The 18,286-nt window shown below is 41.3% G+C and overlaps 1 protein-coding gene across 2 annotated transcripts in view; it reads left to right on the forward strand.

Annotated features, from left to right (window-relative positions):
* The window catches only part of NUP160 (nucleoporin 160), a 52,623-nt gene extending 40,078 nt beyond the window's left edge, over positions 1-12,545 (forward strand). For both annotated transcript variants that reach the window (XM_082628304.1, XM_082628305.1), the window contains 11 exons: positions 97-193; positions 282-387; positions 4,296-4,456; positions 5,842-5,902; positions 6,706-6,816; positions 6,993-7,116; positions 8,149-8,250; positions 8,874-9,015; positions 10,190-10,315; positions 10,752-10,856; positions 11,547-12,545. In XM_082628304.1, coding sequence (XP_082484430.1) covers positions 97-193; positions 282-387; positions 4,296-4,456; positions 5,842-5,902; positions 6,706-6,816; positions 6,993-7,116; positions 8,149-8,250; positions 8,874-9,015; positions 10,190-10,315; positions 10,752-10,856; positions 11,547-11,636 — 1,225 coding nt within the window. In that variant the 3' untranslated portion in view covers positions 11,637-12,545. The remainder of the gene's footprint in view (positions 1-96; positions 194-281; positions 388-4,295; positions 4,457-5,841; positions 5,903-6,705; positions 6,817-6,992; positions 7,117-8,148; positions 8,251-8,873; positions 9,016-10,189; positions 10,316-10,751; positions 10,857-11,546) is intronic.
* The last annotated feature ends 5,741 nt before the right edge of the window (positions 12,546-18,286 follow it).

Below are 18,286 nucleotides of genomic sequence, written 5' to 3' on the forward strand. Positions count from 1 at the left end.
TAATCAATCTCACAGTCTTATTTAGAGGAGGCAATTTACCAGCCCTGTGTAATCCACTAAGAAAATTTACCCTCGTATCACTTTCCTTCCTTCTAGACAGTTAGATTGTTTACGGCAGCTGGTGGTAGTTCTTTGTGAACGCTCCCAGCTACAGGATCTTGTAGAGTTTCCCTATGTGAATCTGCATAATGAGGTAATTTTATTTATCCACTGATGACTGGACACAGCTGTGGTGGTTGTTATGCTGGCTACTAACTTTGATATCTGATCGCCTCCTTTAGGTTGTGGGAATAATTGAATCACGTGCGAGAGCTGTGGACCTTATGACTCACAACTACTATGAGCTTCTGTATGCCTTTCACATCTATCGTCACAATTACCGGAAGGGTGAGCAGTTGAAGCGTACAGTCTTTGTGGAGGCAACCTTATCAGTTGTATCGTGTTTTACAAAAAATATTATGTTTGACTTAGTAATTTTTACCTTATTTTTACCATTGGACAAGTGTTCTCTACAGACATTTGGGGAACTTATGTTTAAGTTCAAGGTTAGCTTCACCTTTTTGTGGATTACCTGTAAGCCCTAAAGATAGGCACTTCTCTTGAATTCCCTGGTGGTCTACTGGTTAGGACTCCCCGCTTTCCCTGCCGAGGGCGCCGTTTCAATCCCTAAGATCCCCACGAGCCACTCAGTGCGGCCAAAAAAAAAAAAGACACTTCTCCCATCCTAGAACATTCTTGAGGCATTTCTAGTTAGATCGCATTCTGTGTGTATCTTCCATCTAATTTTATTTTTTACTATTATTATTTTATATATATATATATATATATATATATATATTTTTTTTTTTTTTTTTTTTTTTTTTTTTGGCTGCATTGGGTCTTCATTGCTGCCCACGGGCTTTCTCTAGGTGTGGTGAGCAGGGGCTACTCTTCATTGTGGTGTTCAGGCTTCTCACTGCGGTGGCTTCTCTTGTTGCAGAACATGGGCTCTAGGCATGCAGGCTTCATTAGTTGTGGTGCACAGGCTCAGTAGTTGTGGCTCGAAGGCTCTAGAGTGCAGGCTCAGTAGTTGTGGTGCACTGGCTTAGTTGCTCTGCAGCATGTGGGATCTTCCCCGACCAGAGCTCAAACCCGTGTCCCCTGCATTGGCAGGCAGATTCTTAACCACTGGGCCACCAGGGAAGTCCATTCCATCTAATTTTAAAAGAAATGTTATTTCACTAAAGGCAGTTTGAATTCTTGTGGCTGGTTTTAAGTTCCTGTACCATTTTGTTATTGGCCTTTCTTTTATTTTTGCTGATCCTTTTGAGAGTAAGTTGTGGACATCATGTCTCAGTACATAAATACTTGCATCTCAAGGACATTTCCTTATATAACCTCAATACAATTATCAAATTGAGAACATGTAACTAATTTTGTGAATTAAATGTAAATGTGGTGCTCTTATCTGATGTGCTATTCATATTTAAATATTGCCAAACATAATGGGGTTTTTTTTTAATTTATTTATTTTTGGCTGTGTTGGGTCCTCGTTGCTGTGCACAGGCATTCTTTAGCTGTGACGAGCAGGGGCTACTCTTTGTTGCCGAGTGTGGGCCTCTCATTGTGGTGGCTTCTCTTGCTGCAGAGCACAGACTCTAGACGTGTGGGGCTCAGTAGTTGTGGCTCGCAGGCTTCAGAGTGCAGGCTCAGTAGTTGTGGTGCATGGGCTTAGTTGCTCCACGGCATATAGAACCTTCCCGGGGCAGGGCCCGACCCCGTATCCCCTGCATTGGCAGGTGGATCCTTAACCACTGCACCACCAGGGAAGACCAATGATTTTTTTTAATAGTACATTTCTCCCATACTGTCCTCACCCACTGATCTAGGATCACATCTTGCATTTAATTGTCCTGTTTAGTCCTTTAATCTGGAGCATTCTTTTAGCTTTACTTTGCCTTTGATGACATTGATATATTTGAAGAAGAAAGGCCAGTCATTTTTGTAGAATGTTTCTAAATTTGGATTTGTATGATGACAGTGAAGTCGTTATCAGGTCAGCTAAAATAAAGGGATTACATGTCTGTTTTAAGATCATATTTTACAAGATAACCATTGTGGTTACCCTTTGGAACCTCTAACATTTTTATACCATTTTCACTCAGAATTTTTTATTAGGTTTCTTACTCATTTTCATTGGAAAGAATGGATGGAAGTAATTCATAGGCATGTTCTTAATATTCCTAATGGTAAAATATGTTTGCATATTCTTTTTCTTTTTTTAAAATAAATTTATTTATTTATTTTTGGCTGCGTTGGGTCTTCATTGCTGTGCAGGCTTTCTCTAGTTGCGGCGAGCAGGGGCTACTCTTCATTGCAATGCGTGGACTTCTCATTGCAGTGGCTTCTCTTATTGCGGAGCTCGGGCTCTAGGCGCATGGGCTTCAGTAGTTGTGTCACGCAGGCTCAGTAGTTGTGGCTCATGGAATACGTTGCTCTTTGTCATGTGGATCTTCCCGGACCAGGGCTCAAACACGTGTCCCCTGCATTGGCAGTTAGATTCTTAACCACTGCGCCACCAGGGAAGTCCTGCATATTCTTTGAATAATACAAGATGATTCAAGATCTATTACTGCTTTCACAATAACAACATCTATTACATCAACCTGATTAAGACCAGTTTAGCTAGATTAATGTTCAGGTCTTTCTGGAGCAAGGCTGTTTTTCTGACAAACTGTCTTACATATTGCAGGCACTCAAAAATATTTGTTGAGATGAAAAATAGTTTGATTTGATTTGGAAACTGACAGGGAATTTTAAAATCTGTTTAGTTTCTGGAGTCCCATGCTGTCTCAGAACAGTGTTTTTTCAATATTTCATTCAACCTATGTAACTAAAGCATTATAAAAATAAGATTCTGGGACTTCCCTGGTGGAGCAGTGGTTAAGAATCCACCCACCAATGCAGGGGATATAGGTTCGAGCCCTGGTCTGGGAAGATTCCACATGCCGCGGAGCGGCTAAGCCCATGCACCACAACTACTGAGCCTGCACTCTAGAGCCTGTGAGCCACAACTACTGAGCCCACGTGCCACAACTACTGAAGCCGGCACGCCTAGAGCCTGTGCTCCACAACAAGAGAAGCCACTGCAGTGAGAAGCCCACGTACTGCAACGAAGAGTAGCCCCTGCTCACCACAACTAGAGAAAGCCCGCACGCAGCAACAAAGACCAAACGCAGACAAAAATAAAAATAAATAAATTTATTTTTTTTTAAATAAATAAATAAGAGTGTGATCTTGGGGGACTTCCCTGGTGGTCCAGTGGTTAAGACTCCACACTTCCAATGCAGTGGATGCAGGTTCAGTCCCTGGTCAGAGAACTAAGATTCCACATGCCACATGGCACAGCCGAAAAAAAAAGAGTATGATTTGGACAGAACACCCAAATCCTGGGTGGGGAATAGGTGACAATATGGCTGAGACTAGTTCTCTGTACTGTCTGGGAATGTAGTATCTAAACATCAAAAGTAACATTTTAGATGTTTGGGGGATTTTTTTTTTTTTTTTTGGTGGTGGTGGTGGTGAAGTACATATACATAAACTTTACTATCTTAACCATTTTTAAGTATTTAGTAGTGCTAAGTACCTTCACATTACTGCATAACCAATCTCCAGAATTCTTTTCATCTTGCAAAATGGAAACTATACTCCTTAAACAACAACTTCCTACTTCCTCCTCCCCCATCCCCTGGCAACCACCATTCTATTCTCTGTCTATAAATTTGGCTACCAGAATCATATAGTATTTGACTTTTGTGACAGACTTATTTCACTTAGCATAAAGTCTTTAGGGCTCATCCATGTTGTAGCAAGTGTCAGAATTTATAATATTCCATTGTATGGATATATCACATTTTTCTGGAAACTTGGATGTTTCCATCTTTTGCCTGTTGTGAATAATACTGCTAGGAACAAGGATGTACAAATAATCCTTCAAGACTCTGCTTTCAGTTTTGTTTTTTTTTGGGGGGGTATATACCCAAAAGTGGAATTGATTAATTATAAGGTAATTCTATTTTTAATTTTTTGAAGAATTGCCGTACTGTTTTCCATAGTGGCTATACCAGTTTACATTTCCTGCAGCAGTACACAAGGGTTCCAATTTTTCCACATTCTCACCAGCACATGATTTTTTGTGGTTTTAAGTTAAACTCAATTTTGTTTTAAATGTTAGTGTTTGATAAGTGTAACAAACTCTCTGTGTGTCTCTAAAGAGATACATTTTTGAAATTGTAATATCTATTATTGCCTCATAGCTGGCACAGTGATGTATGAGTACGGAATGCGTCTTGGCAGAGAGGTTCGAACTCTCCGGGGACTTGAGAAGCAAGGCAACTGTTATCTGGCTGCTATTAATTGTTTGCGACTTATTCGCCCAGAATACGCGTGGATTGTTCAGCCAGCATCTGGTGCAGTGGTATGAAAACTTTCCATCTTGGAATTTGGGGATCATTTAATTTATTTGGTTTGGTCCTTTGAAAACTATTACCTCATTTTGCTTCATTTCATTTAAAATTTCCACTGGGACATTTGTGGACTTAATATATTTTTGTAGCAATTCATTTGTTATACGTTACTACCCCTTTAGTTTCCAAGTTCAGAATTATTGTCGGAATAAGTATTACAGAGTGGTTTTGGAGTTAGACAACCTAACTTCAGACAAATTACTTAATCTTTTACTGTCCAGTTAGCCTCTTGGATAAAATAGGGATGATGATAATAATGTCTACCTTATAGGATTGTTTGGGTATTAAATGAGATAATTCATGTAGAGTGCTTAGAACAGTGACAGTGCCTGGCCTGCAGAAAGTGCTCAGTAAATGGTAGCTGCTTTTATTTCATTCATTTTTGTTAATTTAATCTATTGTTACTATTTTAGGGGAGGTGAACCGTGAGGTGTTTTTTTTGGTCATGCTGATGGGGTCATATACTCCCAGCTACTTGTATGGTATAGTTCCTGAATGTACTATGCTTTTTCCCAGGGTTATGGGTAGAGAATGTAACTCTGAAACCAAGGAAAGTCAAGTGGTTTATATGGAGATCAAATCTGTGTCCTTGGACTCAGTAACATATTTTAGCTAAGTGAGCCAAGTTGGCAAACAACTCCATTTCTTTGTCTAGTAGTTACAGAACTTTTGTGAGAAGAGCTGTGCTAGTTGAAATAAACATAATTTACATTGAGAGAATTTAAGCCTGAAAGCTCTGGATCATAGTTAATGAAAAAAAAAAGGGTATATATTAATAATGAGGGGCTTCCCTGGTGGCGCAGTGGTTAAGACTCCGCCTGCCAGTGCAGGGGACACGGGTTCGAGCCCTGGTCTGGGAAGATCCCACGTGCCACGGAGCAACTAGGCCCGTGAGCCACAACTACTGAGCCTGCGTGTCTGGAGCCTGTGCTCCGCAGCAAGAGAGGCCGCGATAGTGAGAGGCCCGCGCACCGCGCTGAAGAGTGGCCCCCGCTTGCCGCAACTAGAGAAAGCCCTCGCACAGAAACGAAGACCCAACACAGCAAAAATAAATAAATTAATAAACTCCTACCCCCAGCATCTAAAAATAATAATAAAAAAAATAGAAGTTCCCACACACACACAAAAATGATATGAAAATAAAATACTCATTTTTCAGGGACTTCCCCAGCGGTCCAGTGGTTAAGACTCTGTACTTCCACCACAGGGGCACGAGTTCAATCCCTGGTCAGGGAACTAAGATCCCACATGCCACACGATGCAGCCAAAAAATAAAATTAATTTTTTTAAAAAACCCTAATTTTTCACAGTTATATCTATTGTTTTGTCTTTTCAGTATGATCGCCCTGGAGCATCCCCTAAGAGGAATCATGATGGAGAATGCACAGCTGCCCCAAGTGAGTCAGGGATCTCATGCTGATTCTTTGCTGAAGAGCAATTATATTGTTATAGTAGTATTATTTATATTTATTTTTTGGATAGTAGTTGTAATACTATGTATAATTATATTGTAGTATATTGTATATGTATGGTAGTTATATTATTAAAATATTGTAAAGTTCCTTCTTGGTAGTTTATTTTCAGTATTGTGCTAAAGATTGTCTGGTAGCTCTTTGAAAACTTTGTATGCCTGTATGGGAAATGAAAATGCTTAAAAAAGAGAGAGAGAGAGAGAGAGAGAGAGTGTGTGTGTGTGTGTGTGTGTGTGTGTGTTGTGTGCACGCATTTGTTGTTTGTTGTTTTTAAATCAGCTCAGTACCAAAGGTTTTTTTATCAGGCTCCTTTGGTATTACCATGGAGGCATGATTTCCTTCCTCAAAGAGCCTGGGCTCTAGAGTTGGGCACAGTTGGTTTTAATCCTGCCTCTCACTTTGGGCATGCTCCTTTCTTACTCATAAAGATAGCAGTGTTTCACAGTTGTAAGAGTTAATTGAAATTATTTGTGAAAGGCCTTGCAAGCGCCTCCTCATCTGCAGCTGTTGTCATTAGAGTCCTTTGATTTGACTCAGCTGTGGTGTGAGACTGGGATGTTGCTTTATTTTTCAAGTTAGCTTTTATTGAACCCCTTGTTTTCTGCCCACCTTCATGAAATTAAAGCTGAATGTTACTTAATTTTTAGTGGATATTGACAGGTTGAGTTAGTCTAATAGGCACTTCCTTTGTACTTTGGGAATTGAAAATGTTTTTCTTTGGCTTATAGCAACTAGACAAATTGAAATCCTGGAACTAGAAGATCTGGAGAAAGAGTGTTCCTTGGCTCGCATTCGCCTCACTCTAGCTCAGCATGATCCCTCAGCAGTCACGGTTGCAGGTAGGCATTCAGCACCGACAGCATATTTTAGGGCCGGGCAGTGGACATAGTATACGAGGTGGGTATTAAAGCATGTCGTTGTTATTCTGAGGTATTCATCAAGGAAGCAGTCTTTGGGTTCAGTTCATTGCCATATGCCATTGGGTGCACTAAATAGCTCTTTTCCATTTCCGCAGGAAGTTCGTCAGCAGAGGAGATGGTCACTCTCTTGGTTCAGGCTGGCCTCTTTGACACTGCCATATCACTCTGCCAGACTTTTAAGCTTCCCTTAATGCCAGTCTTTGAGGGACTTGCTTTCAAGTATGTATGAAATTGTCTTTCTGTAATCTTAATTTTCGAATGCAAAAATACTCTACTGTTGCTTAGTGTGAAGCAGTAGTCACACGAGCCATACCCTATACCTTATAGGTATCGGATACCTATATCCTATACCTTATAGGTATCCTATAAGCCTGCTTTAAAGAACAGTTTTTGTGTAATACACACAATGATTTTTTTCTTCTTTTTATCTTGATTTATAGCTTCTTTTGAGAAATCAGATCTGGCCTTCCTGAGCCCACATGGCCACATGACAGTAGATAACCTGGGTTAAATAGTGGTGTACATTTAGATAAGGCATATGTTCTCTTCAATCCTTTAGGACATCTAGTGGCCCCTGCAAACATTGTTAAAAAGTACTTCTTATTGAAGTTACATTATACCTAAATATTAGTCAAGTTGTTTGTGAGTTAGAAATAAACCATCAGATTTTTTTTTTTTTTTTTTTTTTTTGGCTGCGTTGGGTTTTCTTTGCTGCACACGGGCTTTCTCTCTAGTTGCAGCGAGCAGGGGCTACTCTTTGTTGCAGTGAGCGGGCTTCTCATTGCGGTAACTTCTCTTGTTGCAGAGCATGGGCTCTAGGCGCATGGGTTTCAGTAGTTGTGGCACGTAGGCTCAGTAGTTGTGGCTTCCAGGCTCTAGAGCGCAGGCTCAGTAGTTGTGGCGCATGGGCTTAGTTGCTCCGCGGCATGTGGGATCTTCCCGGACCAGGGCTCGAACCCATGTCCCCTGCATTGGCAGGCAGATTCTTAACCACTGCGCCACCAGGGAAGCCCACCATCAGAATTTTTCATCATCAATTTTCTCTTGTAAGTAAATAATCTCAACACTTATTAATGGCCTCGTGGGTCATCCAGTTGTGTGGCTGTGAGGAGAGGGAAGGGCCAGTACCCAGGGTGAATTTAGTAATAGACTAGAGCTAAAGTTGTCCTCTCGTCTCCAGTTTCAGTAGCAAAATAATGTGGTGCTTTTCAGCAAATTAATTTACTCTGTGTGGAACCATTTTCATTGCAGATGCATCAAATTGCAGTTTGGAGGAGAGGCAGCCCAAGCAGAAGCCTGGGCCTGGCTAGCAGCCAATCAGCTCTCATCAGTCATCACCACTAAGGAGTCTAGGTACAGCCCTAGTCCTCATCCAACCCTGCAAGGGCTCACCCTCCATATCCTTCCCCAGTGTCTACCTGAATGCACTTCAGCGTCTTCAGAATCCTTCTCTAACAACCCTAACCCTCAGTAAACTTCCCTTTCCTGAATTGCATTTCTAATTTGTATTATGCAGCTTAGCACTCGAGAATTATAGCATTTTACAGTCTTGAGGACCTCTGACATTATTTTTCAAACCCTAAATTAACACCAGAATTACTATCAAAATACAGATTACAAGATATCACCCTAATCTTCTAAATCAGAACTACTGCATGATTCTAATGTGTGATCAGGTTTGGAAATAGTGGTCTGAGCCAATTTCCTTGTTTTAGAAATCTGGAACAAACAAGTAAAGTGAATTGTTTAGTTGAGTTAATATGTGGTTATTGGGAAATACAAGAATCCAAGTCATCTAGTTTCTAGTACCACCCCTAAGTCACATTGGCCCTAATAATGTTAGTTGTCATTTAGCTGTATTATCAATTCTGTTGTGAGTGTCTAAAGATTTTTTCCATGTAAATACATGTTTTGAATGGTACTATAATTATCTATTAAGAATCTGGAACTCATAAGTCCTTTCTCCTTTTATCAAGTGCTACAGATGAAGCATGGAGGCTATTATCAACTTACCTGGAAAAGTACAAAGTCCAGAATAACTTATATCACCACTGTGTAATCAACAAGCTCTTGTCTCATGGAGTGCCTCTGCCTAACTGGCTTATAAACAGTTATAAGGTAAGTGGTATCTTAACTTGTAGAGAGTAAGAATCTGGTCTTTATCGTCCTGAATAACTTCATGAGATGATTAAAAAGGAAAAGATAGAGTGACAATTTATGGAAATATACCGACTTATATACTTACAGCTTCTCAGTCTTAGCTAAAAACAGTTTACTTCAGTCCTGTGAAGTACTGGGTGTTTAGATTTAAAGTTCTCCCTGTTTGGTGATTAAGTTAATGCATGCTTGTGTGCTCACTGAACAATGAGTATGTATTTAGAACAATGAGTATATATGGAACACAGCATTCACTATTCATTACTAAAAAAATTCACAGGAGTGAGTGGAATTCTTTTCAAATTCTACAACAGTGTTTCTTTCAGTTTCTGTCAAAATTGGGTCCTTGGGCCACCTGCATTAAATTATTTTGATGGTGGGCTTCTTCAAAATATAGATTCCTGGGCTCCATCCCAGACTTACAGAATCAAATTACCTTGGAGTTGGGATCCAGGATCTATATTTTAACAAGGTCATGATTTGATTTGATGCATGCTAAGTTTGAGAACTACTGTACCTGAAATACATTGGGCACAATAGGAAAAGAGAATATAAAGCTTAAGGTCAAGAAAGTTAACCTGTTTTTTTAAGTTAGAAAGTAGAGAAGGCAGCTAAGATGATAAAAGTTAAGATTGTGATCAAATCAGAATATAGAAAGCATAATTGACATAATTAGGATAGGCCTTCCAAACTGAGGCTGTATCACTTTTCTCTCACCCTGAGTTAAATAGAAATGTAATTCAAGCATTTAAAGTTGGTGATTCTTTTAACTTCTTTCTCATTTGTCATTCATATGTTTCTGAGAATTAATGTGACTATGTTATCTCTGGTATTCAGCATTTCTGGGAAGGTTCGTTGACTTACTACTGTGGAAACGAAGTAGGAAAGAATTAAAATGTGTCTTAGATCACAGAACAGGTGAGGAAGGCCACTTAACAGAAGGGGCCTCACAGGGTGCCCAGAGGTAACTGGGCTCTTGGGAATCTGACCCTCATCCCAAGATAAGTAAACCAAGGTGTTCATTTATTTGTAATGAAAAGTATAAATGCCAGGGAATCAGACACTCAGCATCCTTTGGTCCATGCCCAGCTAAGATGGAAATTGGTAAATGTTCTTAATCACTAACTTTTTACAGAAGGTTGACGCTGCTGAGTTGCTCCGTCTCTACTTAAACTATGACCTTTTGGAAGAAGCTGTGGATTTGGTTTCAGAATACGTGGACGCTGTATTGGGAAAAGGACATCAGTACTTTGGAATTGAGGTGGGCTTGTATCCGCATTTCCTTTTAATTCTGTATTATCACACTTTCCTTTTCCAAAGTTTTTTCAGATAATTTACATCTAAATTTCAGACTGGAAATAGTATCGTTCATTGACAATTTAGAGAAGAGCTTTGTTGGTGTGTTTATCCCTAATCAGCCTTAGCCCTACTTTAAGATTAAAGATGATATGAATTTAAAAATACATTTGACTTAACTAAGAAAAGGACCAGTTTCCCCAGCTGAAAAGAGATGGGGGGGTTCCAGTCGTGTACCGTGTGCACACGTGTGTGTGTGCACGTGCATGCCTACACGCACAATTTCTTGTTGTGAAAACAAGTAAAGCATTTCACGTTATCGAATCCTGTGGAAGTAGCTACCCAGAGGAAATGGTCCACTTCTCAGATTTTCTTCAAATCATAGGTATTTTTCTTTTCAGTTCCCACTGTCTGCAACGGCTCCAGTGGTGTGGCTCCCATACTCTTCCATTGATCAGCTTCTGCAGGCTCTGGGAGAGAACAGTGCCAACAGTCACAACATTGCAGTGAGTAAGCCCTGTCCTGGGGCATTTTATATAAGCCCTTGCACTAGCAGTTACACCTTAACGCTTGCTTTTCTGGTTCTCAAGGGTTAAGGAAAGGGCAAAAGCCGTTTATTGCCCTTCGCATGCTGCCAAATCCCTTTACGAGATGGTTGGTTAAATCAGATATAACCTCTCTGGTTCTGGGAAGAGAGCTAATAAAGCTTTTATTAAACATACTGGTACGGGGCCTCCCTGGTGGCGCAGTGGCTGAGAGTCCGCCTGCCGATGCGGGGGACGCGGGTTCGTGCCCCGGTCCGGGAGGATCCCACGTGCCGCGGAGCGGCTGGGCCCGTGAGCCATGGCCGCTGAGCCTGCGCGTCCGGAGCCTGTGCTCCGCAACGGGGGAGGCCACGACAGTGAGAGGCCCGCGTACCGCAAAAAGAAAGAAAAAAAATAAAAAATACTGGTATGATTTGCACATTTAGAAATTCGTTAGGGAAACAGGGTTGGAGGATTGTATATAGCAGAAAAGTCCAGTTATATCAGTGGAGTCACAGAGCAGACTCCTATACTGAATGGTGGTTAAATGAAGCACAATGGCTAACAACTTTATTAGGAGAAATCTGGTTGCTGAGGTCAAAATGATTGATAACTGTAGTCCTTTTCAGTCCTTGACCTATTCTCCAATGATTCCCTTCTTTTCTCCTACAGCTGTCCCAGAAAATACTTGACAAATTGGAGGACTACCAGCAAAAAGTTGATAAGGCAACACGGGATTTATTATATCGTCGGAACTTGTGATCCGGATGGTTGCCCAGCCTTTGTAACTGCTTGGTGCCTCTTAGGGCTTAAGACTTTACCCAACAGGGAACCTGTACTCCAGGCCGGTTTTTATACCTGTAACTGATGTCTGCATCAGCCAGGTCTGCATTCCGCACAGGAAAGAAGGGCAGATGAGTCACAGGACCTGTGCTTGCTGGTGGTGCTAACACACAGTTTCTGGTTTTCAGCCTTGGTCTCAGACAGCTGCTTTTGTATACGATTCACAAGCTTTTGTAGAGTTTATATTTTTTTAAACTACCGAAGACATTCTTTATCTGCGAATTAAAACCCACCTACACTTTCCAAAACAGCTGATGGTTGTTGGTTCGTTGTAGCTGACCACCAAAAGTCACTGCAAATCCTTTCATCCTTCCCTATCACTTTTTATATTTCAGTGTAATTATTTTGGTCCAGAACTGACATGTATTTTCGGTATTGCAAACAGAGGCTAATGATTTTGCATACCCTTTTCATTATTTATTGTGGAGTTTTCTTAGGATCTTCAATAAAGTATTAAGTAATTTGCCTAGATTAAGCCTAACGTGATGACCAGCTGTTAAGGAAGATATCTTTTTTAAAAATTATTTTTAAAGGAAGATATCTTGAATCTGGTTCTCAGGCTAAAGTGGAATAAACACTTAGCTAAGAAAAAATTGAAAATTTATCATCTGTAAAAGTAATAGATTTTCAAAGTAAATTCCATTAACCTCTATGATTTATGATAATCAAGCCGGACTTGATCATACAGGCAGTCTAGTAACGTATTGGACCAAAATATAAACTTTCCTATTCAGATTCAGAAGCATTCGTGGCCACAAACTTGGGGGGACGTGAAAAAATAAACTCTTGAATTTTATTCTGTATATTAAAATTTATCTTTTAAGGAAACCATCTGTATAGTACTTGCTTGTATGCCCTTTGATCTTTCTTGAGTTTTTCATAAGCATTTAATTTTTATGTCAATACCATATTTACATTATATATTTTAAATAACAGTGTGAGTTTCCCTGTGGTACTATTATTGGTAGATATTACGATATGTGACTCTTTTTTCACATTATCTCTGCCATGATAAATGTGAAGTGTTTGATGCAATTAGGGGCTGCAAGAGGTCTTGCCTTTCCAGCTCCATAAACTTGTGGCTTCCAACTGTAGCGAGAAATATATTTTGACCTGTATACACATATATAACCAAGAGAAAGCTTTCACAAAATAGGTATCCTCACTTGATATATTTTCATGAGTGACTAATGGATGATAACCTACAGCCCGAAAAATTTCAAACCCTGTTGTAGCCATTTCTGAAAGATAAGAAGTAGCTCAAGACTGGCCCTATTGCAGAAAGCTGTTCATTTGCATTGTTGATCAAAGCAGTGGTTTCCATGGTGGCAGTTCATAAGACACTGACCAGCTTTTCCTGTCCTCACTGTTTTGGTTCAAGACCTAGAACTCATGCTGGAGCCAGCCCAGCTCTTCTATCAATTTTCTTCCACCTTCCTCACTTTGAAATCCAACCAGAACAGAAAGAAGGTGCCCACATTCTTTCACTTCACTTTTCTCATCACTTTGAGTCCGCAGTTTTGTTTTCTGGACCATGTGATGTATTAATAGCATCGTCTTTCCTTGTGTTTTCCAACTCTGGCAATTTTCTGATTACAAATTGTTATTAAAAGGGGTCCCTTCTTTTTTAGTGCTTAACTACCATTAAATAAAGGTGTGACTCTTGGAGGAAAACTTCATAGTTCTTAAATAATTTAGCATAATGTAACTAGTAAGGTTACACCTTTCCAGCCTGTGGAAAGGTACAGTAGGTACCATTTCTGTTAATAATAGAATTTATGGCACACAGAGTTTCATATTGACCATTCTTACCAAGTTTATTGCTATGATTTTTGTGATCTAAGAAAGCTCATTTGTTCTACAGAGCCGCCCGTCAGTGAACACATTCTAGGTAACAGAATTAACCTAATTTACCTCAACCTGATAATACTTGTTTTTTCTACTAGAACACTATATATTATAGAAAATTCTAACATTTCTTTTTTTTTAAATTTTATTTATTTATTTATTTTTGGCTGTGTTGGTTCTTCGTTTCTGTGCAAGGGCTTTAGTTGCGGCGAGCGGGGGCCACTCTTCATCGCGGTGCGCGGGCCTCTCACTGTCGCGGCCTCTCTTGTTGCGGAGCACAGGCTCCAGACGCGCAGGCTCAGTAGTTGCGGCTCACGGGCCTAGTTGCTCCGCGGCACTAACATTTCTTTTAATCTTCGCAGCTCTTTCCAATTTTGTACCTAAAAACAAAGATAGTCCTGCATTATTTTTTTAACATAATCAGCTCGTCATTAACCCTAAGCCACAAGAATATACCTTTCTGTGTCTGAACAGAACTCCAACATCAAAAGACATTTATTGTTCAAATGACCTATGCCAGTTTCTAGAGACTAAAAGTAGGTATTTCTTCCAGTAAATGAGGCTTCATGGTTTAAATGAACTTCCATGAAACACACAAGGTCAAATAATGTGGTATAATAAAGAGTATGTCTGGTCTTTTTCCCCTATTCCTGGCAAAGAGATTATAGAACCATAGAACCCTTGTAGTTTCCTGAGTGAAGGAAGTCTTTGTTATGCTAATAAGGTGACTCTTGGCAGGGGGACCGTTAGATAGCTTCAGGATAGGGCTAGTCCCTAGGAAGACCCACCCTGTGATAGTGAATATAGGGTTAGAACTTTGGGCCAGAAGGACAGGGCAGGGGGCTTGAGACTGAGTTCAGCCACAGTCACAGTGGCCAGTGAGTCAATCAACCATGCCTATGTAATCAAGTCCCAGTAAAAACTGGACACCAAGGCTGAATAGAGCTTCCTGGTTGGAGAACACATTAATGTGTTGGGAGGGTGACATGATGACTCCACAGAGAGAGCATGGGAGCTCTGTGCTCCCTCCCACACCTCACCTTGTACCTTTTTCTTTTTTAATAAATATTTATTTGGCTGCGCCGGGTCTTAGTTGTGGCATGTGGGATCCTCACTGCCGCGTTCAGGATCTTTTAGTTGCAGCATGTGGGATCCAGCTCACTGACCAGGATTGAACCTGGGCCCCCTGCATTGGGAACGCAGAGTCCCAACCACTGGACCACCAGGGAAGTCCCTCACCTTGTGTCCTTTATAATAAAACTGGAATCATAAGTATAGTGCTTTCCTGAGTTCTGTGAATGCTTCTAGAGAATTAAAAAATGTGAGGAGGTCGTGGGAACCCCTGATATTATAGCCAGAAAGAAGTGTGAGTGGCATGGAGACCTCATGTGGAGCTGGCTTCTGTAGTAAGGGCAGTCCTGTGTGGGACTGAGCCCTTAAACCTGATGTTACCTCCTGGGGTTTATCCTCAGAACTGAATTGATCAAAGTACACCCAGTTGGGAGTGAGACAATAAATGACTGTAGACCTAAAAAATATATACTGCCAGTTATTTCTCCAGCAAAGATAGATATATTCGGAATCATCAGACAATTGCAATCCAGGGTCTTGCAACCATGGCATGCCATGTGCAAGTTCCCCCAGGGCAAGGAAAGGAGCCGGGGAAGTTGGGAGAGCTATAGTAAACAAAGCACATGGCTTTTCATTGGCTGAGACCTTGCTAGGAAAGAAGAGTTTTCTTCCTATTGAGCTCTGCTATCATCCCAGGGCATGAGAGCTCCCAGTCCTAGTCTCCCAAGACTATTTAATTGAGGTTTCCTTTTTGTTTGTTTGTTTGTTTATTTATTTTTGGCTGCGTTGGGTTTTCATTGCTGCACGAGGGCTTTCTCTAGTTGTGGTGAGCGGGGGCTACTCTTCCTTGCGGTGAGCCAACTTCTCATTGCAGTGGCTTCTTGTTGCAGAGCACGGGCTCTAGGTGCACGGGCTTCAGTAGTTGTGGCATGCAGGCTCAGTAGTTGTGGCTCGCGGGCTCTAGAGTGCAGGCTCAGTGGTTGTGGCGCATGGGCTTAGTTACTCCGCAGCATGTGGGATCTTCCCGGACCAGGGCTCGAACCCGTGTCCCCTGCATTGGCAGGCCGATTCTTCACCACTGTGCCACCAGGGAAGTCTGAGGTTTCAGTTTATTAATTTCTTACATGATAAAATTTAGATGAATTAACACACACAACCCTAAAACTTCATTCTACACTGCTGAAGCTGGGACTTCTGTGTACAGTCTTCCTCTACAGCATACCTCATGTTGAAGTTCCAAAAGCCAGAGCTTTAATATGGATTAGGAAGGTTGGCTTTTGAAATTAACATCAAATACAGAGTAAAGACATCGCCCACCAGTTGTGATTATAACTAAATATATTTGAAAATGCATGTTTATTTAAATGATTGTTCTTCCCAGGTTTCACTTGTCAAATGTAAGCTCTGATAATTTGATTTTACTAAAACAACATTATCACCACAACCAAAACACCCTCAGTAATTCCAGAGCTGTTTAGGTCCCTGGCAATCAAAGAGCAGGCCTAGGGCTTCCCTGGTGGCACAGTGGTTGAGAGTCTGCCTGACGATGCAGGGGACACGGGTTCCTGCCCCGGTCCGGGAGGATCCCACATGCCGTGGAGCAGCTAGGCTTGTGAGCCATGGCCACTGAGCCTGCGCGTCCAGAGCCTGTGCTCCGCAACGGGAGAGGCTACAACAGTGAGAGGCCCGCGTACCGCAAAAAAAAAAAAAAAAGAGCAGGCGTAATTTTTCTTTAAAGGGAGTGACTGACCATGTTTACTCACTCTGTGTGGAGACATAAAAAAAAAAAAAAAAGCCAGATAAGTAGTTTAGGTTTTGTAGTCTACACAGTTCTCTGTCACATATTTTTTAAATTGATTATTTATTGAAGTATAATTGATCTACAGTGTTAATTGCCACTACACAGCAAAGTGATTCAGTTATATATACATATATATATATATATACCTACATATACACATTCTTTTTTTATATTCTTTACCATCATGGTTTATCACAGGATTTTTTTTTTTTTTTTTTTTTTGGCTGTGCTGGATCTTCGTTGCAGTGCGCAGCCTTCTCATTGCAGTGGCTTCTCTTGTTACGGAGCACAGGCTCTAGGTGCAAGGGCTTCAGTAGTTGAAGCACACGGGCTCAGTAGTTGCAGCACGCCATCCCCAGAGCACACGGGCTTCAGTAATTGCCGCATGTGGGCTCAGTAGCCGTGGCACATGGGCTTAGTTGCTCCACGGCATGTGGGATCTTCCCGGACCAGGGTTTGAACCCATGTCCCCTGCATTGGCAGGTCGATTCTTAACCACTGCACCACCAGGGCAGACCTCTGTCATACATTCTTTGTTTTGTTTTGTTTGTTCAACCCTTTAAAAGGTAGGCCTGGGATTTCCCCAGCGGTCCAGTGGTTAAGACACCATGCTTCCACTACAGGGGGCGTGGGTTCAATCCCTGGTTGGGGGAAGTAAGATCCCATATTCCATGCAGCACAGCCAAAAAATGTATATATATATTTTTTGTTTGTTTGTTTTTTGTTTTGTTTTTTTCTGTACGTGGGCCTCTCACTGTTGTGGCCTCTCCCGTTGTGGAGCACAGGCTCCGGACGTGCAGGCCCAGTGGCCATGGCTCACGGGCCCAGCCGCTCCGCGGCATGTGGGATCCTCCCGGACCGGGGCACGAACCCGCGTCCCCTGCATCGGCAGGCGGACTCTCAACCACTGCGCCACCAGGGAAGCCCAAAAAATGTATATTTTTAATAAATAAATAAAAAGCAGGCATAATTTAGCCATGATTTGTCCATTCTTGGTTCAGATCCTAATACCTTCTCTGAGGCCAAAAACAGCAAAACATGTCTCTAAAGCCAGTGGTTCTCAACCCTGGCTAAGCATTAAAATAAAGAGCTTTTTAAAATAAAATTGATATGAGCCCTGCACTCTCACCCGTGATTCAGATTCTTATATTGCTTTAATTCCCTCCAGATGGTTCTCTAAACAGCCGGGGTCGAGAACCCTGGCTACAAACATTAACAGCTACCTCCAAAAATATAAATTTCCCCCAGGGAAAACAGCCTTTCATATTTCTATGCATTGTGGTTTAGCTCATAATCTCAACTTGTTTACAGCCAGTTTTATAATAGGATCTGGACTTTCATGTAAACAAAATGCTCATTAGTAGTAATAATAGCTACTATAGAATAATTGCTTATTTTGTTCCTGGCTGAATTGCAAAGAGCTTAAAACTATGATGTAATTTAAACTTCACAACAATTCTATGGATACTGTCACTAACATTTTACAGTTGCAGAAACAAGTTTAGGGATGTTAAGAAACTTGTCATAGGGCTTCCCTGATGGCGCAGTGGTTAAGAATCTACCTGCCGATGCAGGGGACACGGGTTCGAGCACTGGTCAGGGAAGATCCCACATGTTGCTGAGCAACTAAGCCCGTGCACCCCAACTACTGAGCCTGTGCTACAGAGCCCAAGAGCCACAACTACTGAGCCCACACGCCTAGAGCCCATGCTCTGCAACGAGAAGCCACCACAACGAGAAAGCCCGCATACCACAACTAGAGAAATCCCACGTGCAGCAACGAAGACACAACGCAGCCAAAAATAAATTTGTTTAAAAAAAAAGAAAAACTTGTCATAGCAATCACATC

This window comes from Mesoplodon mirus (genome assembly GCF_964341445.2).
Source record: "Mesoplodon mirus genome assembly, chromosome: 7".
In the NCBI taxonomy this organism is placed as follows: Eukaryota; Metazoa; Chordata; class Mammalia; order Artiodactyla; family Ziphiidae; genus Mesoplodon; species Mesoplodon mirus.